Raw genomic sequence first — 26256 nt, 5'->3', positions numbered from 1 at the left:
TTATTCTTTTAAGCAGATGGTAGGGCAAATTTTTGCTTATTGAAAATGCCATTGTTTTAATAAAATATGTAGCAGCTCCCAGGCAAAAGACAGTTCAGGAGACTTAGCCTAAGAACACATGGCTATTTTTTAAAAATCTGTTCATTTTATACAAAGAGCAACAAAAATGACTATTTCTGCAAGCTTGAAATGTCAAAGAATCAAATTTAGGGTAAGCCCAACCATTGCTAAGTTTGACCTAAAAAATTAGCTTAAATAATCATAAGAGATGAGCTACTTAGCTTGTCCTTATTTCCTTACATCTTGTCTTTCCACTCTACATTCTCAGTATATTATATTATTTGGAAAAGTTGCATTACCTACAAATGGAAAAGTAGACAGTTCATCCCAAAACGGAGCCAATAAAACTTCAATATCAGAAATAATTTTCCTGCAATACATTTTGGAGAAAAAATACTCTTTTATTTTTCTTTCTCTTTTCAACACTTGCAAAGTTTGTTATTCCTCTCTTTTTATATCCCTGTGCTGGTAAAGACAACTTAAATAGTATGTGCAAGCCCTAGAGGGACAGAAAAATTAGCTCTAACAATTTTTAAAAAAAGGTTAAAAATAGCTTAAGAGATACTCTATAAATCAAGGTGTCGACATTTTAACATTTCATCACACATCTACTCAAAAAAACTTATAATCCCTTGGGAAAGGAGGGATCTCTGATTTCCAAATAAGGGAGTTTCTAGATCTAACGGTCCTTAAAATTGCTTGGATCAAAGCACGCTATATCCCACACTTCTGATCAGCGTGACCTGGGAAGAAAATTTCAGCAAGGGGAGAGTGGGGGTGTAAGAAAGGAGAAAATGAACAATTGTTCTCATTTTCTTTGACATAAAAACTAAAGGACACTGAGGGTGCAGAAGGGACAAGTTTCAGAGACTCTTTCGATGGAGCTCTAGCAATGAATAGTGTCCAGATGAGACAGGCAAATGTTCATTTATGACAATTTCAGTTACTTTTCTCATCATGGATATTTGAGCAAACTTTTACGACACAGACCCTCAGCTTGCCCTCAAATGCTATCATGCCCTAGAGCTATGGGTGGATCACAGAATCACAGAATCACAGAATGGTTGAGGTTGGARGGGACCTCTGGAGATCATCTAGTCCAACCCCCCCTGCTCAAGCAGGGTCACCTASAGCACATTGCACAGGATCGCATTCAGGTGGGTTTTGAGTATCTCCAGAGAAGGAGACTCCACAACCTCTCTGGGCAACCTGTTCCAGTGCTCTGTCACCCTCACAGTGAAGAAGTTTTTAATACATTATAACAGGCAGAAAAATGGCACGTATTCAGTCCTCTATATATTAACATCACATTCTCTACATATTAGCATCACTTGGAAGAAGGAGTATGGTGACCATTGACGAGGACTACCATGTTCAAAGTATTAACAGCTTCTCTTTAYCCAAAGTGAATATCCAACTGTACAGTGACCACAATCTATTCAAATACTTCAGCAGTGACCACTATAAATACCACTRTTATGCTTGCCAGGAAGTGAAAGCTTCACATTAGACAAATGTGACGCAGTGTGCGGCAATATGTGCATATGTTACACCACCTACAGTTTGCCCAGTAATATTGCTAATATCCCCCAGTGCTGAATAGCCTCAAACAGCTGCTATTTCAAATAGCTGCTAACAGAGGACTATTTACTTCTTTCTCATCAAGTTGTGTAATTCCTCCCTACAAAATTACACTGGCCTGAAGCCCAGGAGAGGCAACAGTTAGCCTGGACCAGTGAAAGATTTATGGTCTGAAGCATCCGCATTCATCAGCAAACCGATGAGCAATATTAACTTACTGGAAAATTTTCTCCACTTTCTTCCAATACACAAAAAGGAATTCCAAAAATACCAAAAAGCGAATATTAGGGTTGGCCCCAGACTTCTGTGCTTTGAAGGTACAGCTTATTGAAACAACGCTGCCATAAAAAAAGACAGGAATATAGCTGTCACTGTGCTTAATATGGTATTAACTATGCTAAGGCGTTGCCTAATGCCTCAATAGCAGTCCTCAGTTGTGTTGAAGGTTATTTTCTTCCAGGTTTTTCATCCATTGTTTTGCTTGTGTTTCAGTGAAAGGACAGGGTCTTATTCCTTCTTCTGATAGGGACACTGCATGATGAAATGCCACCCAAGAGAGTGGCACTGATGATGAAATATTGCTTCAGGAAAATATTTATCAGATAAACCTTCTATTAAGGAATGACTGAACCACCAAATTTTTATGTCAGCTTAGCCAGGTAACAGACATAAACTTGGCTACTAAATGAAAAATTGGCATCTCAGCATTTCAATAGGCAAATCTCTAAAGCAATCAATAAGAGGAATATCTGTCCTCATTCCTTCACATAATAATAAATAAAGACTGTTCTCAATGATCAGTCAACTAATACATCCAGAATGTCACAAGTGACACAGAAGTAAAATTTGCTCATTTAAAATAATGATTTTTTTTAAAAGACCATTTAAACTGTGTGTGTGTGTGTGTGTGTGTGTGCGCGCGCACGCGTATGTGTGTGTATTTACTATCATTTATTTTTATTGAAATATCTGAAAACAGGGCAAAGGAATGAACATTTTCACTGTTTTGGTACTGTAGTTTTCTAATTATTGACACCAGTGAATGAACAGGTTCTAAGGAAATGAGTCTCAGTCTGCACCTTTTTTTAAATTTAAATTTAAACTTTTTCCTTGAAAAAAGCACAGGAAATATTAGAAAGCTTCTGGAAGGCAAGGATTCACTCAGAAAGAAAGAAGTTTGAAGACCTTCATTCAAAATTTTCCATGGGCAAATGACAAGGTATTCTGTTTCCATTTTTTCCCCTCTTTGTTATGATTTGAACATAAATGAGCACATTTCCCTCATTAAAAAGACTCTTAGACCATCACATTTGCATCGCTTATGTAAATTGGATTTGTAAATCTCTCGAAGAAATTATTAAGTTGTGGAGTGATTATTAAAAAAATGATCACATCTTCAATATCATGTRAAATAAGATGGATTCGTTATTTCTCTTCCAAATCTCTCTGAACCCTTAGCAAGAACAACATTCATCAGAACGGCATTTGCCTTCCAACAGACACAAGTATCTAGAAATGACAAAGTCTTAGGTCCTATGATATCTTCTGTGCTGCTGGCAAGCATCTTCCATGAACAACTTCCCCAGCTCCCGCCAGGGGAGCTACACCAGGTGCCAGGGACCTTTGAGGAGGTCTGTGGACTAGTGCTGAGGAGTCTGTGAAAAGCACCTAAGAAAAGCACACCAGCTGCCACCATGGGCTTTCATTTCACTGCGCAGGAGGGACAACATCCGCTGATGTGGTGAGGTTTTCAAGCAAGAGGTTCCCTCAGTTTCTTCTCCTTAAGGAGAGATTTGGAAAAATAATACTGCACACTGGGACTCAGTGAATTACTGTGGTGAATCAATGCAGGAGTTAGACCAGAAAACGCTGCCTTTCTTCCCCTTCTCTTCTGGCTCATCCCCTCTTTTTTTCACGCAAGAGGACTGCAAGCTGCAGTCCTAGGGGACTGGGTGTGATCTTTGTTACTACAGTTGAATCAACTGAAATTTCAACACTGAAATTCCTCTACTTGTTTTGTTACCACTGCTATTATCTGCCAGGAACCCTAGTGCAAGGATCTTCTCTGCCCTGGCAGCAGATACCCTAACTAAAACAATCTGAAGAAGGAAGAGAGAGGAGGGGGAAAAAACCAACAACCCAGATGAGATCGTTTAAAATACTGATAGAATAGAATAAGCTCAGTTAGCAGAAAAGTTAACTTGGCAGAGTTCCTTCTTTTGATTATTTAAAACAGTTCTGTCAGAAACATTCCACATTATCAGAGATATTTCTAAATTTAAATTCTGAATAAAAATCACCTTTCTTTTTTAAAGAAGGAGAAATCTAAACTATAAATGGGACAACTTTTAAATATAGATGCATATGAAAGAAATGGGGCATTTCCCAGTGATGTGTGTTCAGAAACACTCATTTTCACATGAATGTGCTCCCTAAGCAGCTGCAACTTCTGAGAAGAAAGTGGTTGTGGAGAGAAAAATATATATTACATTGAGGTCAAATTGGGAAAATGATTCATGAACCTCAGAGGGCCAAAGGTTGAATTGATAGACATAATCACAAGTTCAGAAGCCCAGATGAATGACTAGAAACCTTTTTGTCCTACAGAACTGGCTGGAAGTCTAATCTAGACAGCTTTTGCTCATGGTGCTGAGTCACTTTGCTCCCACTTCAATTTAACTGATGAATTAAATGATGAATGCTGAAGTTTACAAGAGTAAAAAAGGATATTATCTTCCTCACAGAGACCAATATAATACAATATAATTTTCTACTGTCACAGTCAACTCATATATTTAACCCTGCTGTCTTCAGGTCTATGAACCATCTGCTTCTGGGGATTTGGCATACCCATTTTGCCATCAGTCTGATCCAGTGTTAATTCATCTGTGGATTATGGTTACATCTGCACAACAGATTTATGTGTTACAGTAAATTGGGAAAACTTCCAGGGATGGTTGCAGCACTACTGGATAAGACAGCTCAMCAAATATCAGTCAGGGATACAGAAGAGTACAGTAAGCGATGTCCTTATCCCGTCTCCAGCATCTGTTTTTTCTACAAGAGAAGACATGGTCCTAACAGCAGAATTTGGAGGAAAACCCCATTGGGGTAAAATCTCTGTGACAGCTGGCAGGACTTCTTTCACAGCAGAAGGAAATCCAAGGCTAAAAGTGAACACTAAGGAAAATGTTGGTTCTGGTTTCAGAGAGCAGGGATAATCCAAGGCCTTTATTATGAGTGAAAACCATCCCTTTTAAAAAGCTGATCTGATTCTAGAAACAGTGATACCATATAGGTCATTATTTTCAAATCTTTCTACGTGCTTTAGAAACTTGAAATCCAGTCACTCTAAATTGGTCTTTGGTATTTGTGCCACTTAAGCATCTTTTCAACATGTCACCCACAAGGACTGCGTCTTGTGTCATGAAGAATTTTTAACTCGCTGTGCTATGTGTTCACACTTATTTGCCAGGTATCTTTTCCCCTTCTGTTTTTTACTTCTGTGTAAGGCTGCTCTTCAGGTTCGACTCCTCTCTTTGCTAAATTAAGCTTTTGCTGAACATAAGTATGTAAAATACTGACCAATGTCTGATGTCATGCATGCTAACTATGCAAGGAATGTCTCTGTGCATGGTTTCTGTATGTGGGTACTACTGCGTATCTGGACAGGTCTAGAAATTGTCTCCCAAAGAAAAGAATAATCATTTGTCTAGGTATAAAATGCACCAGCCCTAGATACAGAGGATTATGGAGCGCAGCTGTGTAGTACCTATCTGCTTGGAAGCATCAAAAGAAATCTATGTGTGAGTTATAAATGTGCCCAGCACACATCTACTAACTATTTCTAAATGCTTACTGCTAGTAAAGAAGGGGCAATTGGCACCATGATCAACTGCTTAGACCCTTCACTGGTACTGACTGTACAAAAAACCCACAAAATCTCCCAAATTACCTTTTTTATGTTTTTCCCTCTGAATTACTGTTTGCATTGGAGAGAATTGTAATGAGTAGCAGATAAAAAGAGAAAATACTAACAAAAGTGACATCCCCAAACTACTAGTTCTTTTTATTTTTTTAAGAAACAATTAAAAACATGTTTAATTCTTTAGACATTCAAGAAAACAAAGGAGAAAGGGGGAAGAGAGGGAAGGGGAGGGAATGGGATTTAATCTATTAGCTATTGAGAAAAGAAAAAGTAACCCAGATTACAGAAGCAAGAAAACAATCAACAGAAAAATTACTGGTAGAAATTCGGAGAAATGGTTATAGACATCAGACTAAATTCAGTGACAAGGGGGTCACATTTAACGGTGAATGTCTTTATTGGTGACTTTAATGGTGATATTTCCTTGCAAGAAAGACAACATAAATATCTAAATGGTCTAAATTTTATAGCAACTTGCAAATGACATGTCAAAAGGTTTAAAAATATTGGATTGTTCATCTCAGAGACTGAATAAAAACCAAATCACTTTGGGCTGACCAAATACAGAAATGCTACCATTTCCATAACTGTTCTTTGTAGATGAACGTACACAATAACAATTAACTTTGCGTTGATGCAAAGCATTTCTTTTATTTTCAGTTTATGTGAGATCTTTCCCTTTCTACCAGATAAATTTCAAATAAATCCTCACTTAAATATGCATATCAAAAGATTTTTATTTCAGAATAATCAAAACAAAGCTTCAGTAAATCTGCAGTAAAACATTAGTACAGTTTTTAATCCAATCTGACCTGAACTCATAACTACGCTTGACTCCCCAGTTGCATTTTTAGCTAATTTTTTTTTTTTTGAGGAATGTCACCCACCTCTAGACATGTCAGTTGCAATTTAGAGATAAATTAAATCAAATATTTTACAGACAGAATTTGAATATGATTACCTCCCTCACCATCTCTTCAATATGATCTTGTCAGGGAACATTTCAAAACAGAGTGCTGAATTCCCCGCTTGCTTAAACTAGCATGAATCAGAAATCAAAACATATAAACTTGTGCAGAAATGGTGCCAGTTATTACAAAAGAATTTCACAGGAAATATTCCCAACATTTGCAGGCTTGCATTTATCAGACTGTACATTTATTGCACCTATATGTTAGGTGCATAATTTGACAGCCTTTTAAAAAGCCATCAGTGATCCAAGCCCTCAGATCCTTAGTCTGGAATTTGTTGGCCATCATAAATCCTCAGTCACATGCCTCAGTCAATCTGCTGAATATTTTCCTAGGCTTCAAAGCAGAGTGGAAGGGTGAGGATTAGAAAATGCTACACAGGGTCGTACATTCTTCACTGATTACAAATGCCCTTTGGATAGAAACCCCAAGTAAACAAGAACCAAAAAACCTCCCCAAAAGCCCTAGAGAAATTCAGTATATTCCTAAAGATTTCACTTTAAAAGGCATAGAACTAGCTGTGCCCAAATTCCAAAGAAGAATTAGGAAATAGCTAAAATTATCAGTCCTACTTTCAAGATGACAGTGCTCCCTGGCTCAGGGCAGCAGGACGTGCAGGCGGCAGAGCAGCGTGCGGGAGGCTTGGGGGGCTACAGGCAGCTCGGGGCAAAATGCTGCATTCAGATACTCGGACCATGCTGCTGCCTTTCCAAGCACAGCAAAAACATACAGGGGATAAGAAACTTGCCTTTTCTTTCTTTTTTTTCCCTCTCAGCAAAAGACTATTTCTACCCTGAAGTGATAATTTCAGGCCAAATTACACTGCTGCCAGGATTTCAGTGGTTGTATTCTGCAAGAGAACCAGCCAGCCAGAATTTAACAGACAACTACAGTATTTCTGTATGGTTATGAAGCAGTCTACCAAAATGTATGATAGGAATAAAATTTGCTATTACATTCTGTAGTATGGCCTGAAAACTTTACCACAAAAAGTAACCCTCTCTTATTAAATTCCACGGAAGCTCTCCATAAAAGAGAGCAAAATCTTGGAAAACAGCATGGCCAGAGAGGTAACACTGCGGCAAGCTGTTCTTCCCCACTAAATCTCCTGCCATTTTCCCCCTGCATCCAAACATCCTGCCCAGCTGTCGGCTTCCACTCTGCATACCCCAGCTGGAGGCCTGTGACAAAAATGCTCGTGCCATTCCTCTGGATCCGGCCCTCCCGCGCGGTCATCCTCATACGTGTGCGGTTGTGAACACTGCTCAAACCGCAGGAGTTTTCGAAATGCCCTTCACGTAACTATCCACCAATGCAAAAGCTTATCTGAACAATAGCCAAATACAACTTGGTCTAGATACCATATCACACAGGATTTAGCCCGGGTGGAAATACTGAGGTGCAATCTCTTGGACACTATTTCAATGCTCTTCTCTGGGGAAGAAACCAAGAAAAAGCAGAGATGCAGGGAATATTTTCAGATTCCATCTGTAATCAGACCTATGACATTTGTCTTCTTAACAGTTATTCCTCACTATCCACTGCCTGTTTTTTTTTTTTTTAAATAATAAATTTGACAGGAATAGTAGTAGGAAGGTTACCTGAGTGCTGCTACAATGAGAAGAACTCAATGATATGTCTTGCTTAGAGCGAGATCAGTTAAGGACAAAGAGGCAGAAAAACTCGACTGCATATAAAATATAAGATTAATTCTGCAGAAGGATTTTACTTTGGAAATAAGAAAATTGTATGACAGTGTGGAAGAAATCTAATAAATGAGTGACTTACAGTAAAAGACAGCATGCATTATTGTCTCCAGTGCTTCAACTAGTAATACCCAATGTACAGAAAAATGTTAACCAAAAGTCAGTAAAATCTAAGAAACCATATTTCTACAGAGCACATTCCTAGCTTGAAATATTTGTGAGTCCCCATCTTTACAATCTTTCCAAGTTTGCAGATTATACTGTGACAACAGCTTTGTAGTTTGATAGTTGACTGCAACAAGAAGGAATGATGTCTCCCAGCACTCAACAGTAGTTTTTGCATTTCCATACTATTAACACACTAAACACACTCTGCCTTTAGTTCATAAGGATACCACTGTCCTTAATATGAGCCATTCCCAGACAGAGAGGCAAATACACTACATACAGTGCTATAAGTTCATGCTCTGAGGCCATATGACATAACGGTGGCTTGGTGACTTTAACTTTACGTTCGCTTGCTTATTGATTTGAACTCAAGGAAGTATACAACAGTGGAGATAATGTCTGCAATGGCATTTACTATTTAAACAGGGATTTAGAAGCTGTTTAAAATATGGATTATTGACCTTTTGGAAGGGTTGTTACTACCTCCTAGATGCCTTTGTTTTTAGAGCCTTATATGCTATCTCATATGACCTGAGTCTACTGCCCGAAGTACTTTCAAGGCACTCGTTTTTTGGTAAATCCTTAACATGACAAACCATAACGGCTCCTAAGCAGACGTCTCCATTTTTTGAGTCAACGACCGCAATGAACCTTTGGAGACTACTGCAATCTCCTGTAGCAAATGTGGCTGCCATGCTGGCACTTTGAGTCCACAGAGCTAAAAATACTTTGGGGCATTTTTGTTGGAACAGTGTACAAACCACCTTGCTGAAGGGAGCAATTTTTATGCTTTCAAGAGGCCGTTCTATTTGTTTTAGGAGCTCACCAATCGTGCTAGAGTATATATGTCACAAACTAATGGTCCAAAAAGTATCAGCTAGCAAATCAAATAGTTAGTGAAAATCAAAAACCGTCTAGAAATACCAACTTTGAAATACCAAGTCGTTTGCTTTTTTATTTGCTTTGTAAAATTAAAGTAAATATAGCAGAAATATCTGAAAAAATAATAGAAAAAAAAAAGAAAAGAAAAAAACCCTCTGATTCTAGAGGGCCACAACTGAGCAATGTATTTTTTTTTCTTTGAAGTCTCAATTATAAACACAAAGAATGGTGTTTAGGGTGAAAACACTTGTAAGTCCTTCTGCCTTCATAGCTATAATAATGTACAAGAAGGTACTATAACCAGATTTACCTCATTTATGCAAGTGTCTTTATCCTATAATAACGTTCAAGAAGAATAAACAAACTCTTGAAGAGTCAAAGAAATTCTTTTCTTATTTCACCCACATTTGGAGTCACTTCATGTTCAAGTGCATGGAAAGGAAACAGCAGAGCAGAAAGCAACTGTTTTTTTTTTGTTTTGTTTTGTTTTTTTTTTAACTTTGTACACATGATGGAAAAGAGCCTACTGTAAATTGCTGTGTCTGGACAGAATGAAGATCCCAACTCAGACAAGCTTTTGGAGCCCTTTTACATTGACCATAAATCTAGATGGGCAAGTACATCTTTCCATTCTGTAACAGCCCACATGTTCCCTGATGCTGTTCTATCCCCAGGAAATATATGGAAAATATAATGTTGTTGCATTGCTTAGGTGGAAATAGATGCTTGGTTTATAACAGGCACAAAACGGGTGCTGATGGCACACTAGTAAGAGAAGGCTGGGTTCAAGTCTGGCTGCAGACAGTGAATTCGCTGAGTGACAGGGCTGGGGACAGTTCCACACGCAGCTCTGAAATTCCCTTTCCTGTGACTTTACACGGTACACATTATTACAAGCCTCCCTCTGCCCCCCACTTATATACTACCACTCACTTTTTCTGTGTGAAGCTATTGTATTTTGTGTGCCACCTGATTCCTTCACAGCCCAGAAAGGTAGATCTCCAGGTCTGCAGCTGGCTTCTCCCAAGCCCCTGGGAAATAATTGCCACGTGGCACTTACCTCTCCTTCTCTGGGCCACGGCCTTCCATTCTGTGTGTATTTGCTTTGATTCTGACGCTTCTTTTGCCCTCCATCAGCAAATTTGCACAGCAAAGGCTCAGTGGGGGCTGTGAAGACAAGAAACCCAGTCTATATTAGCATCCCCCCAAAGAAAGTGATTATACCAGCAACAGTAGTGCTTTGTAATACTGATCTTTTGAAGTAAAACCTTGCCTTCTGCAGATATTTTTTGCCTTTTTTAGCCTTGACTCCACTGGCAGCTGTTCTTACTAACTAAGCTTCAAAAAATATATACTGGCAGCCCTTAAAAGAATTTAGCAAATATTGTTGAAAAAATAATCAGCCTACGCAGAATGTTAAGTTGCTATAGTGGAATAGTAGAGTCAGGCATTRGTTCCAGCTAAGTTAGACACATATTCATGACCAGCACTAGTGCAAGGATAAACACTGCTTTACTAAAGCAGCTTTCTGTTTTTATTGTAAAAACTTTGCAAGAATCTGTTTAGGGAGTAAATGCTCTCACTATTTTTGTGTTTCTCAGCACTCCATCCTTTAAAATCTGGATAAATAGAATATAATAAAGTCTTTTGCCAAGCACAGTCCAATTAGTTTTCTTTTCCTCTTAACTCTTTTAAGAGAGTTGGCAGCTGAGAAAACTCCCTTCCTCTCCAACTGAGGTCTGGTCTGTGAGAATACAACAGTGGGCTGGACAACGCAGATTCGCAGAGCCCCAGACCCGAACGGGGAGCTCACACTAGACCCCCCTCGTGAAGAAATAAACACACATCAAATGGGTACAACAGGAAGGGAACTTGGTGTCTTGGCATCTTTTCCCATCTACCCAGCTTTTAAGAGCCTCCTAAAATACCTTTCAGCCAAAACCGTACTTAGCTTGCTGGTGGGAACAAACCTTTGCCGTCTCTTTCCTAAAAGAGGGGCCAAATTCTAGTCGCTTCATTAAGTATATGTCAGGATTGTCCTTTATTGCCTAGATCAACTGATAGGTAAATCACAGATGACTTAGTTCAAAGAAACCTAAGAATGATATTTCACATCAGAACCTTTTCAGGAACTTTGGGGTTTTTGATGGGAAAAGAGAAGAAACCTAGCTTTTCTGTTATTTCTTGTTTCCAGGAGGGTAGAAATGCTGAAGAAATAGAAGTGCAGAGTTATGAAAAAAAAGATGCAGTAAGGGGATTAGTCGAGCTGCTTACTTATTTATTTGCAATAAAAATAATGATTTGGTTAAAGGAGTAGGTAAGTTCATAGAGCATTAAAACCAGCTCACCTCCCTCAACCTCTTAGTTACAAGTCAAAGTGGGCCAGAAATTGTAAATTAAAACTGTGATCACTTGAAAACTGTAACCAAGGAGCTAGGCACATGGAGAATCTTGCACCAAAAGCACAATTTCTCATTGGGACAGGATCAGTTTGGCTACTCCTGAAGCTTTAACAGCTTTGTTTTTCATTACTATTTTACCAGGCTAGTAATTTCCAAGGTCACTAGAAAGTGAACTACAGGGAACAATCTATTATTGGCAGAAAGCTAGGCTGTGTGACCCCAGATGTCTTTCCCCACCTCTGACTTGGATTATTGTATCCGATTTTGGTAGAAGCAATGCTCAGCCAACCATTTTAAATTTAAAATAATGAAGGTTTAAAAGCATCCAGGTGGCTGCAGAGATTCTCTCTGCAGATGGAGAGATTTTATGGGGCTGATTACCCTGCACTTTCACTGGTTTTACTCCACAGTGCGATGCAGCATGATTTCAAAGTGGTTACTTACAATTCACTTTGATATGATTGCAAGGGAGGAGCAGGTGCCAAGATAGCATTAGAGAAAGACCTAATAAATGTCACATCTGAAGCTTCAAAAGCTTTTGGTTTTGAACTGAACAACTATCAAGCAACACACGATATCATTAGGAGAAGCAGGCAAAACTCAGTCTGAACGTTGCACATTTACACATGCCATGATCATCTGCTAACGCACACATGTGGTATTAGTCGTTATACTATGATGTGGTACAGCAAGCTAGGAAATTATATGGTTTACTACATATCCTTTCTGTATATTAGCCAACCACAAATGGGAAGCTGTTGACATTTCTGGACTTCCCAGTATCTAGCATTACCATCTGWCAGCCTTTTATATGCTAGCTTGGACCTTCCTAAAGCGGACAGAAAAGAGACTATTACACACCACAGAACAGACCTGTAAAACAACTTTGCTCCCCATCTAGAAAAAAAGGGGAAAAACTTTGTACTGACTTCTCAGGAGGTAGGGGAGGGGATGGAAAAGGACAAGGCACCATAATCTTCACAGGCAGACTTTTGCATGGGAAACTATATATTCCTCTACAGCAAACTGAAAGGAGTTCTGGGGAAAAGATCAACTCATGCAGACCAACAGTAATATAAGCATAAGGATCAAAAGGAAAAATTCTGACAAGAAGAGGGTCCAGTTATTTTTTTTTCCAAAATACAGATACATAGCATACTATATCCAGCAAGACAGAAAATGATCTTATAGCTCTCCAGTGATGTAGATCTTAATGGCTTGTCACTGGGAATAAAACTATGGTAACCAACCTCAAAATATAAAGAAATCAAATTAATATCCTTTATTCTTTCAGGACATACGATAGAGAGTCACAGAGTCTTAGGAGTTCAACCATGTATCTCTGATCCAAGTATACAAAAGGTCTCAAACCTCTGGTGTACTTCAGCCCTCTTGAAATCCTTTGAAAGAGAAGTTCTCTAGGCTTTACAAGATCAGAGGCACATGAACACTTGACATGAGTGTAATCATTCCTACTAAACAAATACACAACTACATAAGATACTGGAAAGAACATATCCTATCCCACTATATCAGCAAAATTATTTCTAAGTAGAATTCTTTTTGAATGGTTTCATGAAATGTCAGTAGTGCTTTAGAGATAATAAAATTTACTTCAGACAAGCAAGAAAAAAATCACAATCAGGTATTATGGTTACCAATTCAAAAAGAAAATATTTAGGAACTATTCAAGCTGTATCAACATTCTGTGAATAATATTAAAGAATTGCAACAGAAGTGGGATATACTACCCCTAAATACTTAAGAAGGGGGAAGAAGGAAAAAAGGGGAATCTTTTAAACCATTTCTGCTTTTGCTTTCTTCCTTTCCAGACAGACACTTCTGAATTTAGGGACTGAATTTTTACCTTTCTCTTCTGTATGAATATATAGACTGAAAATAAATGCCACCGTCCTAGCCTCTTCTCTCACTTTTTCTAGTGCTGACTTAATAGAAAACATAATTTGGATATCTGTAAATGTTCATATTTGGAACTGATAAGCACACCTTATTGTAAGGTTTTTGATATCCTCGAAGTTTCAGGCATGCGTGGCATTTTGAAGTACATCTGGAAAATCTGCTGTTGGTATTTTCCTGTCAGAAAAGTGAGAATTGATTCGCTCAAGACAAACTTCAGGCTATTCCATTCTGATAAACTCTTCAAGATAGAAGGTATTGCTCTTTCTTTGACTTCTACCTGACAGTAACAAATACAAATATCAAGAATAAATAACAACATTAACCTGAACAAGGTTCATTAAGCCATAACCCTATTTTTCATGGAAAAAAATTTAATGCTTGCTGTAGTTCCCAACCAAAGTCTGCTCTAGTTAATAAGACAAATAGCCCTGAACTTGGCTTTCAGTCCTGAGAAGGAAGCAGGATCAAATTGATAGTGCTTCTAAACAGCATTTGCCAAGACACTCGCGGTTGCTCTAGGAGAGGGCAGAGGGTGCCAGTGTTCAAATTCTGTTCCCATGGAAGTCAATGGCTAAAATCCCATCTCTCTATAATCAGGCCCTGAGTTTCCTCTAAGAGTTCAGTGAAGGTGAAAGAGAGAGACTAGTTTTACATCAATCAAGCCTGTCAATATCATTGAAGCTCCCTTAGGAGATCAGCTGCTTCTGCTCTGCTATGTTAGACAGACAGACTGGGCAGGCAGACAGTACTGAGCAGCCAAAAGGCCGTTACCTCACCAAAAGCAACACTGGTATTTAAAATGGGACAAAACCTTTAGATGGAAGGAGATGGGGATAACAGTGCCCCCTTTTCAAATCTTGCAGGCTCCGAAATGTTTCGTGTCAGGAATGCAACTTCAGTTAGATTGGAAAATTCAACAAAAAAAACCCACTTCTAACTAGTTATGAAATGTCATTTCCTTATTCTTTCATTTATCTGAAAGCAGATACATTTGAGCTTCCACATATGCAAAAATGTATATATTCATGAACATGTGCTTCATAAAGGAATAAGGAAGATAAAAGATATAATTTCCATTCAGTAGAAAGGAAATTGAATTTTGTTGGGTGCTTTAGTGGATCTTTTTCAGGTGCTCTGATACTTTTTCTGTTGTTAGAGGTTGCTGAGAAAAGCTTGTCCTCCACATCTTCCTATTCATAGTTGTAAAGCATCATCTGTCCAGCAATAGCTTATATAGAAGAGTAGTACCAAGAACATATTTATATATTTCAGCTGGTTTTAGTATGAATATTTTTGAAGACAGAATACTTCTCAGCATGTCAGGAAGAGCTGAATCTCTTCTTGTCATCCTGGGCAAAAATAAAGATAATACTTTTAACAGAGAGCCCAGGAACAAGTGCATTGTGAACATTCATGTGGATCTTTAAATGCCTTCATTTTGTTAATGTGAAGAAAAATGATGAAGAAATCATTGCTGTATCACCAAATGGTCAGTGTGTAGTCAATGATCTTTTTCAAAGTATGTTTTTAAGAGAAAGTTGGATTAACTTATTATTCAGCCTTGGTAAATCCTCCTCCACAATAAAAAGGAGCAGAGCAATAGCTGTGTTCACAGTTACACCAAGCATTCAAACTGATCAAGTCTGGATAACTATTTTTCTCCTTTACTCCTTCCCAAATTTTAAATATTTTGATAACATTTTCAAGTACAAATCACATAAAATATCTGATTGAAACACCCATACAAGAACCAATCCCTTTGCCTGCCACAAATCAATCAGTTTTTAGTCTTTGAGAAAAACTTCATCCTACACTAAGATCAAAAGTACTTGGCAGGTGGACCTATTTACTCATACAGTATTTCAGAGAGAGAAATGAAATACACAAAAACTCTAGAACCATGGCAGAATAGAACAAATTAAGGTTCCCATAATATCACTGGGCTCATATGGATATACTCAGTGGGACTGTGGTGTCTTCAAAAGCCTCGAAGTTTATTTAGAAAATGAATATTGGAGTTTTAAGTCTTAAATTTGTAAGAGTTTCAGGACCCCATCAATAGAGCAGCTCTTTGTATTAGGGAGTCTGCTTGTTTCAAGAAAAGTTCTGTCACCCAGATAAGATTTTAATACTTATTCATCCCAAAGTAATAAATAAGCAACTCTTCAAGGAAGATTTAAAACACAACTGTAGCTGTTCTGCTCTTGAAAAATTAAGACCAAGATTTGCAAAAGATGGTATGTGACATGAAAGGACAAAAAGGACATGTGAGGACAAAGAGCACTACCTGAGTAAGGAAAGCTCAAGTAATCAAGCAAATAAATATATCATCCTATCCTGCACGGAGTGCCTTGACTTGTTGAAGGACAGAGAGTTGATTACTTTGTGGAGTAATAGATTTTGCCCCAGAAGTTCATGCTACTGGATGTGAGATCACAGGATGGACCCTAATATATATACATAAAAGTATAATGAAAACACACTATTACATGTTTGATAATTCCTTGCTGCCCAGTCTTCTGGTACGAGCCAGAACTTTGACACACACAAGCGTCTGTAAATAATGCACTGTGGAAGATGATGTCTTTTGAATTATAGAAACAAGGTCAAGCAACACACAGCATATTTGTCACCTCTTCCAGTAGGTTTACAGTTAAATTTAGCTGTATGTTATTCAGTGGACTTACACAGATGATTATGAAAGCAAAACAGTGAGTTAACTTTGCATTTGGTTTCTACAACATACCACTTTCACTACATAATTGTAGAAAATGGGGAAACAGCTTTCTATAACAGAAAAGTACCCCAAAGCAACAATTAGAAAACAAACATCTGTTCGGTTATAGATGTAAAAAAGTGATTTACTTCTGGTAAACTATATTATAGCTTAAGTAATTATCTCTAGTTCACCTCTCTGTCTTCAGAAATGGGATACAATCCTTTCATCTCTTTGTATAACAATTATTTCCAAAGAGCAAGAATATATTAGAAAAGGAAAGTAAATCCCAGAGGAGAAATAGCATGTCAAGCGTAAAGTTAGTGCTTCTATTCTATGAAACACAAATTATTTAGAACAGGTTAATTGTATGCATATGTTGGAGAAACAGCATGCCAACCGCGAAGTGTGGTCCAGATCTTGTTGCAATCAATGGAAACACTCCATCTACTTCACAGAAAAGCTATGCTTAATCATATCATTGCAGAAGCCCCCCAGAAGATTTGTTAGAGCTGATCGGAAACTACAGTTACCTTTCTACAAGAAATTGCAATGTGTTAAGGTTTGTTTCTGTTCAAAAACTATATATTTATAATTTTTCAACAGAACATCATTTCTAAAAGTGCCTGATTCAGGTCTATTAAAATCTTCTAATCTAAAGGTGCTGATAAGGGGAAACCGTTATGATACAAAATATTAACTAGATAAATTATTTTATGGAGATAAGATATACAAGTATGCTTTAATATGGTACTTATATAAAATGAAATCAAAATAGCAAAGCTGAAATGAAATATTAAAGCAGTGCTGCAATGAAATAATATAATAGTGCATTTTTAACAAACTCCATTTCTCAACCAACTTCCTGCAGGAGAACCTGAATGGATGAGGAACTCATCCAGAGAAGAATTAAGTTCATTAATTAACTTTATTAATCAATAACTAATTAATACACTGTACTTTAATGTTAGATTTTGCCTTTATTTTAAACAAAAGGCCAGAATCAGAGCTCACAAAAGTTAAAGAGAGACTCCCAGTGACTTCAGTGGGATTTAGAGTGTAAATGCAGTGACCTGAATGTAAAAAATCTTTACTGTTAAGTACTTCTATTGAAAGTACTTGTATAGATTTTGGCACCAGCCTCAGTGCCATTCAATAGAAGAGATTTCAGAGTGCAGGAGCTTCTTTTCTAGCCACTTTGCTTTTGTGTTTAATGTTATTCTTGAATGAACAGTATAGCATTAACATCTGTTGTCTTAATATCCAGTGGGTGAAATTTCCATTTATAAGGGCTAGAAACTCTGTTCAAGCTAATACAAGTATGAATCCAAAGCAACTCCCCTGAAGTCAAATGCAAATTTGAGGTAACTGAGCAAGAGCAGAGTCAGGCCTGTGATTTTTGCTAGGGAAAGCAGCTTCCAAATTTGATGATCCAGCAACATTCCCTCCTAGTGGGGTTCAACTGGCAGAAAGCTAAAAAATATGAGCTGTAATGCATCCTTTGTGCCCGCTCATATGACAGCTTTTCACAACTGGATAAAAGGGAAGTGGGGGTCTTTGAGCAGTGATTTGTTTTGTGATCTTTAAACTCCTCAAAGAACATTTACGGCAAAAGAGGATGCCCTTTTATTGAATGACTGTTTGCAGAAATCATTCCATCCACCTTAAACCTCTGTTTGATAGTAGTTTAGGACAGGTTCCATAGCCAACAGAAATTTTAGGCACATTGTTTTAATGTGCCAGTTATAATTACATAACCTGGAATTTGGCTGTGTTAATGCCTCCTGCAAAAATACTATGACAGAATCCCTTGGATTCTTGCCTCACTGGAAGAGCTGCCATGTACTCAAAAATTGAAACAGTACCGTATTTTGAAGAGGAGTATTGGCTACAAGTCTTTCAACGCACTTTACATATTATCTCTGAGGGAGATAATAAATAAACATTGAAACAATTAGATAAAAAAATTTTTTGGTTAATTCTTGCCTTGTTCAGCAATGCCCCATGCCGCTTAATCAGCACTGTTAAAGAGTAAACGCTTAAGAAACATCAACTTGCCTTTTCATGTTTGAAGAATTTTTGTGTGGACCCTATGTACCAGAGCTCCCCTTTATTGTTTCAAGCCAGAGTTGCTAAGCAAAACACTGAAAAAAGAAGAGCTTATATAGCCCTTCCGGAAATTTTGCACACAATTAGTAGAGTAAGGATATGATAATGCAGTGGGTTCCTATTAAGAGTTTTTGCCCATTGATAATAGTTGGCTAGTGTGATGGTTTTTGAAGAACAACAAACAATATTACATAGATTTTGCAGATGATGATTATTATCAGGGTTTCTGACTTTTATTGATTTTTTTAAAAATTTCTTTTCTTTTTTTTACCACTCTTGTATCATTGGCTTCTTGTACAATTACTGCTGCAGAGGCTTATCAAGTGACATATATTTGGGTAGGAGTTGATACCTCCAAGTGAAATGAAATAATGCCAAACTTAAAAAATACCCCTGAAAGCATTTTAAAACAGTTTCATTTACTGTTTTTTATTGTGAATTCCTAGACCGTGACTGGCCACACAGGCACACAGTTCTGCCATGTATGACAAGGAACGAACCTAGGAAAGCTTGTGTGAATAACAGCCAACCACCCTGAGACCCAGTGAAGTTGATGGGAATACTTTCATTACATTCAATTGGTTTTAGCACAGATCCCTAGCCTATACCTTGCACAGGAAATAAATAAGACAGCAGTTATGCTGAAATCTCTTCTAAGGAAATTTGCTTTCTCTTCCTCCCTCCCCTCCTCTGTGTTCTTCTTTCAGTGCCAACACTCAAAAATTACAGGTGGTATTGTTTTACTGGGTCCTTAAAACCGCAATCCCTTCATATCACTAACAATATGCAAAGAAAGTCAAGCCAACCTCTAGCCTTTCATCAGGAACAAGTTTACTGCAAAGAAACACATAATGAGGTTCTGGTGCCTTGTTGTGTTGAGTGCATCCCAGACAAGCATTAAAGCTAAAAGTTCATGTGTTGCAGCAGTGAAACAGAGGACATCTGTGTTGAACCATTTGCTTAAATAGGTAGCACCACAAATTTAGTGCATTCACTTCATACCAGTGTATGACTTGAATGCTACTGCCTCAACTTATACTGTGGTATATAGCTTCTACCTATAGCTTAACCTGTGGTCCCAGGACTCTATATTCTGCAGCTAGGAGAAGTCAACTGAAAAAAATCACCTTCTAAATGTTAACCCCAAACCACCCTTTAAGTCCCATCTGAGACTGCCCTATGAGCTTTCAGGAAGAATGTACTTCATATACCTCTTTGCCCTCTCCCATAAACTCAGAAGTTATTTTGTTTGGATGAAAATGGAGATCTTGTATTTCTTACTGTTCAATTATTAAGGAACAGCAACAAAGTCAGTTCTTACTGAAGGGCACAGCGATTTTTAAATGATCTCATGTACTGTAATTTATAATGGAAAATCAGGTACAAATAGTGTGAGATGCTTTCTAGTTCCCCTCTAATGGAAATAAAATGAACCCCTGGTAATGGGTGACCTTACTTGCTTCTGTGGTCACCCATTTTACTTTTTAGTGTTCTCTTTAGTACTCTCGGGAGAAAAGAGTAAATGCAAAGCTTTTATCCGATGATGCTTCTCAAAACAATAGCTCTGTGCTTCTGCTATAAAATCTATTTTTACTATTCTCATAAACTAATGTTATCGATCACTGAGACTTTGCTATTATCCCACTAAGAAAAACTTATTTGTACTGACAGCCCAGAGACAAAATGATTGGAATTTATGCAGTACAAAGAATTAATTTTGGTTTCCCTAATACAAGGCTATTTCATGTACCTATTTAATTTGTATTTATTTATATAAACTGGTACATTACCATCACATTATTCCTTGTCTGTGTGACACTGCTAGAACTAATACTATTAAGAAAAGAAAATTCATTTCAAACATACGTTTTCAATATAAACAAGGAAACCTGGCCAAATGTCTTATGTCAATACAATGATTTCTTTCCACCAGCATAATGATAATTGCTGTACACAGACATTTATTTTTGACTAATTAAGGTCAAGTCTTGGCATTCCCTTCTCACGCTCCAACATATGTGTACCATTAATGTGCAGAAGAGTTTATGCAACCCAGTGTTGAACTGCATGGGGAAAAAATGCTTCAGTTATGACCATTAGCTTATTTGATTCAGACGTGCATGCTTGAATACTACATTTTGTTTACAGATYGTGGGGAATGAAACATCTGTTGTGTCTTTGTGAATGGTCATTGCAATAAAAAAGTTAAGAGAAAAAATATATAATGTTTCCATTATTTGCAGTTCTCATAGCCTGTTCAGAAGTAGCAGTAGAAAAATCTTATGATAGGAAGAAAGATTTTGGTTGAGTATAAATGTGCATGGTCGAAGCAGCAATACGACCTTGTCAATATCACAGCTAAAACAGCATATTCCTAAAAGCACTGATTYGTGTGTATGCATAAAATATTCCTGTGTAAATGAAAAATTAATCCCAATTTTTAACCAGCTATCAGTCTGTTCAACAGTTTAAAAATATTCAGAAATATTCAGATTTTTTTCTCAGCCTGTTTAATGAAAATCCCTTTATTTAAATCAGTTCTAATTAGCACACATTCCAACAATGATTACTGGATGCAGAAGCAAAAACTCTAACCATTTGTAATCTAAACCATAACTGAGCAATGTAATTTTGCCACTACTGTGAGAAAGGAGGAAAAGCTGAAGGGAAAGTTCTTTTTATTGTTATTGCCCTTCTTCCATTTTATTCCTCTGCATTCACTAAAAGACATAATGTATATGTCCTAAAATAAGCTAGTGTGCTAGCAGTTAACATACAGCATTGCTAGTTCCCTCACTCAAATGCAGGAATACCTTTAAAAGCGCATTTGACCCTGACTGGTCAGGTACAGGTTACACAGCAGAAAGTGTTTGTAAGACCTGTGACTKACTGATTCTTAAAGGCAGGAGTTCATTCCGCTGTGGGAGAGAATATCCAAATCACTCTAAACACCTTGGACAGCATAATTACTGTGTATCCCACAACCGCACTCTCTGCTCTGCCATCTTCTCCTATAAACCAGTCCGAGACAGAACACTTCAAAAGCAACATATAACTAAGGAGACGGAGAAGGGATGAGCCGCAGCTCCGAGCRTGGGCTGCCTGCTGCACGCAGCCACAGGCCACACAAACTCCCCAGCTCTCCGATTCGGGGCACCAGCTGCTCCCCAACGCAGCGCCCAAGCCCCAGCTCTGCAGGACGGACTTCCTGGCAATGGCAGATCTTACTCATACTTGCTATGACTTAAGGAAAACTAACTCTTCTAGCTTAAAAAACTTTTATCATCATCTGAGACAATATCCTGGAATATTAAATAGATAACACTTAAACCCATTCAAAATTTTTAAGTGCGCAGCTCTCAGCCGAGTGATGGCCTAATCTGCTTTGACTCTGTGTAATTCACATCTTGGGGGCTGTATGAAAGTCATGCTACTTTGCCATGGGTCCAAAAATTAGAAGAAAAAACTGATCTAAATGTTAAGATTGGAAAAGAAAAAAAGAATCCTCTACCCTCTACCATTTCAGCTAAAAATACTGGTATAATAAGAACAGGAGCAAGCCAAGCACAAGGAAGAATATGTGAAAAGGAAAAAATGGTACAGAAATAGGAAAAGACAAACAGGAAAAGAAGGGAGAGGATTACTTGTGAATTGTCCTTGAAAATGTTCTAGCTTCATGCAAAAGCATATGCAACTGATGTCCTTATCCATTTCTGTGTGCTGACAACAGGCCTTCACAAGTACAAGGACTGCAGCAACATTATAACTGAAAAAATAAATAAACAGACCGGCTAAATTTATGTCACTGCCTATAGCCAACAGAATGACAGAAGTCTACAAAAATAGTGTGATTTTATTTGAAAAGACAGACTGAAGACCTTCTCTGTTGCATTATCAGGAACCCTTTAAGACTGTGGGGTCTCAGTGTACCTGTATGGCATCAAAACATGAATGAAACTGAGGAGACTATTGAGTTGCCTCTAAACACAAAAACCAAGCCTCTGTTATCAAAATCAGTTTAAAAGTTTGTCTCAAAACTCTATAGAAAATCCAACACACGTGCCACGGGAGATAAAACTAGAGTTGACTACATGGTAGATGAAAAAGTGAGAACCTAGCTTTCAAATAAATTACATTATGAGAAACAGTAATAGGAGTCTCTGCCRCTCAAATCCAACCTTTCTTCAAGGTTTTGGTCCCCATTTGGGTGGCATCCTTCTTTTGCTCCCGGGCGTGCTGATGCAGCCCCATTTGCATGACGGGAGCAGTCTGGGTGCAATCCCTTTCCAAGCCTGTTTGCAGGCGCACAGTGATACCAGAATCCAGCCTGACAAAAGCTGTCTCCAGCTGATGTGAAGCTGCAATTTTCCTCAGAGCAAATGATTTCATGAATCAGCCAGCAGGGAGTGACAACATTCTGCTACCGATGAGTAAGTGTATGACCTCTGGGTTGCAATTTCCACCAGTTTAATAAGAGTCCATTGCAAACATGATCATATTTTTCACTGCTGTTAACAGAGATGCTAATCTGGCTCTCAGTTTCCTTTTTTTTTTTCCTTTTTTTTTTCCAGCTTTATTGCTTACAATTTAGTATTTCCCTGGAGACCGAGAACAAAGAATACTCCACGTTGCTAATAAAACTTGAAGACAACACAGTAGAGTAAGAATTAAAGGGAAACAACTTTTTCCATTTTGAGGAATGTGACAGGCCTAGCAGAGACCTCTGGGCTTTTTTCTGCCACCTCAGTGCCATTCCTATTGAACTTTGCAGCCTTGTGTGATACAAACAGACACAAGTAGGAGGGGGAACCCTTTTTTTTCTGGAACATTTTCTGATACAGATCCAGAGCAGGAAGAAAAATCCTACAGTCCTGAGGATGGTCAGAAGAAGAATGATCAAGGTTAAATGTTTGAAATGCCTATCAGGGATCAGGTAAAGAATGAATAATGAAAACACGAACACTACCTAAAGTTTTAAATATTCTCCAAATGTTTCAGCTAGGTTCCCCACACAAAGAAAATAAAGCTGCAGCTACACAAACTGCAATTCACTGAAGTCAGTTTTAGTGCTATGCCATTAACCCAACAGTATAATACTGTACTGCCTTATGAGACTTGATTCTATCTCCAAAAAATGGTAGAGAGTGATTTATTTCTGGCTTTAATAGCGGTCTTGAGGAGGGGAATAAAAGAAGCCTAGACTTTGTTCAGCATCACAATCCCAGCTGAATCTTGTTCCTAAAATAATCAGTAACAAATGGTTAAAAATGCTGCCGCTAAGCCACATTTGTTATTCTTATGCAGTGCGATACCTCTTCTTGGGCTGTTACCAATGGGGAGGACAGAGCCTCAGGCTCTAAAACTGAGCTCTGCTTTGAAAAGGAGGAACTTCTAATGCTGCAGATAAAAAGGATCAGTGCTATTAGGACTCCAGGCCAAGGGTGGAGGAAGCATCATTGAATAGGCCGGCATGGACTTGCTGGTAGAGCAGGGGATGAAAAATGTTAGATTCTTTGTCTCCACCTTTGTCTGAGGTTCCCAGACAACTGGACTACTTGGACACGCGCCATCTCATTACTACGCATCCATCCAATTGGGCATCCAGTGGGACAGAGTCATATTAGACTTACTGGAAGCTTACTCGTCAGCTATATGGTACGTGCGCTGGGTTTTTTTATTACTATTTTTCTAGCCATGATTTTCTGGACAGAAATACAAGCACATGTGACATGTGATGCAATCATAGTGACCCAGGGCTCAGCCCAGCCAGTTTGTATCCGGACTGTACCTGCCCCTGGGTAAGCAAAGAATGACAGTGCATTTGGGCAAAAGCTCTTGCTTTAGGGTGCCCTTGTGCCAAACCAGGACAAAGCTGCACGTTTCCTCTGGAAAGACTTGCTCTACAACACTAGAATAAAAAATTTGTATTGGAAATGGTCACATTGGACCATCCTAGCTTGCTTTTATTATCAGTTTTTACTGTGTTTACATAACATGAAATAAACAAAGGGTTATTTCAGATTTAATCCTGTATCTTTTATGCATGTATTATAATTCCTTTGTAGGAGAGTCTTCTCATATTGACAGAACTATTCATGTTTACACTATGCAACATGTACTAGAGTTGCAGGATTGGGGTACGAGCCCGCTTATATTTTGCTCCAGCGCAGTTCTCAAGCTGTGTCATGCCACGCTACTTCAAGGTAAGTTTCACTGCCACTTTTCATGCACTTAATAAGGTATTTTATGGTGCTCATCACTGATTTTGTTTGCAAACACCTCACAGGCACTAATGAATTCATTCTCCCAGTAGGCAGTGAAGTATTTTCTTTGTTTCACAAACACAGGAACTGCAGCACAGGGATATTGCAAGTTGTCCAATGTTACACAGGCACCGACAAGAACTGCGTGCAGATCTCCTGAGTACTTGCACAGTGATTTATTCACAAGACTCTCTTCAAAGAGCTTTGCCTAGGTGCCTTGTTTTCTCAGTCTCATTTCTTAATGCGCTCTATTTCAGGGAAGGTATCTTTTATCAATTCAACCTCGCCATGCCACCATCAACTCACTAAAATGCTTCATTCTACAGTGCCCGTTAAAATTGAGCTTGTAAGGATAATAAGGATGTGATGCCATTATAGGTATACATATATACATTTCTCTGCGAGTTTGTGTCTGTGCATATACATATATATACATATACATATTTGTGCACATTACCAGATATCTTTCAAAAGTTATCAAATACAGAACATCAGAACAGTCAAAGTGAACTTATCTAAACCTGAGAACAAATCTTACATTATTTACTGTAATGTTTAGCTATTCCTAGCTCACAGTCCTATATCTCTAGAGGGCAATGTCACCTAATAGGTTGTACTCATGTCACTGTCATCTCCATATAAAGCCAAAGATGATGCTATTGCAAGGACATACAGAAATAAGTCTCTACTTAGTATAACTTAATTTTGCTAAATATAGACCTGTCTCTGTTTATTTCCAAGAAGTTTTAAAGCCTGATTTCAAGAACATCAAAGTACAGCTGATTACCCAAAATATGCCTGACTTTGCAAACCTCTGGGATTTTCCGGCTACATCCCTATGTCAAGCACAGTCTTAGGCACAACTGAAGAGACAGTTCAAGACACCGAGGTCTTAGAGAATAGCATATGCAAATCTGAATATATGTGTAAAAAAAACTCCAAGGGAAAACAAAATGGTCACATTTTTCTCTGTATTTATTGCCTCACTGCTACCCAATCAATATTCTTCTTTGTAAAGCCCAATTTCCCATTGGCAAGGTCCACTGCTAATGCCAGATCTTACTCCACATTTAATCTCAGCATTGTTTAGCTTGCATATTATGGCTTTGACAACTCTGCTGAATGAAATTTCAACAGTCTTCTCTCCTCAACATGTGAAGTAAAACCCCTCATTTTAACAACAATGCGCCATCTCTGAACAGAAAAACATGGYTGGGGAATTAAGTTTTCAAACAAAGCTGCTGACAGCGCGACCACAATGGAAGATGTGACTGTTCAACATCTTTTAAAATCAGAATAATGCTATGTAATTGCTTCATTGATGGATTTAGAAGCCCAGCTATAGCCCTTGAAACATAAAAATGTAGGCTTCTGCTTTTTGTTTCCTTTTTGTTTTAAATGATTGATAATTATTTCACAAATGTCTTCCCCTGACATTTGATTTGCTAAATAATACATAAACATACAGTTTCTAATAGGTTATCCGGCCTTTTAACCTAATTTCTTTTCTCATTACTTTTCATTTCATTTCCAATTCTGATATAAAATTT

At 38.0% G+C, this 26256-nt stretch overlaps 1 protein-coding gene across 3 annotated transcripts in view; it reads right to left on the bottom strand.

Moving 5' to 3' along the window:
• Positions 1 to 26256, bottom strand: part of RBMS3 (RNA binding motif single stranded interacting protein 3) — a 440168-nt gene that overhangs the window by 77894 nt on the left and 336018 nt on the right. For all 3 annotated transcript variants that reach the window (XM_026064203.1, XM_026064206.1, XM_026064204.1), the window contains exon 7: positions 10357 to 10463. In XM_026064203.1, coding sequence (XP_025919988.1) covers positions 10357 to 10463 — 107 coding nt within the window. The remainder of the gene's footprint in view (positions 1 to 10356; positions 10464 to 26256) is intronic.

This window comes from Apteryx rowi, unplaced genomic scaffold, assembly GCF_003343035.1.
Source record: "Apteryx rowi isolate R43461 unplaced genomic scaffold, aptRow1 scaffold_210, whole genome shotgun sequence".
NCBI classification, from domain to species: Eukaryota; Metazoa; Chordata; class Aves; order Apterygiformes; family Apterygidae; genus Apteryx; species Apteryx rowi.
Note: the sequence above shows the minus strand (reverse complement) of the source record. Positions and strands in the feature narration are given on the sequence as shown.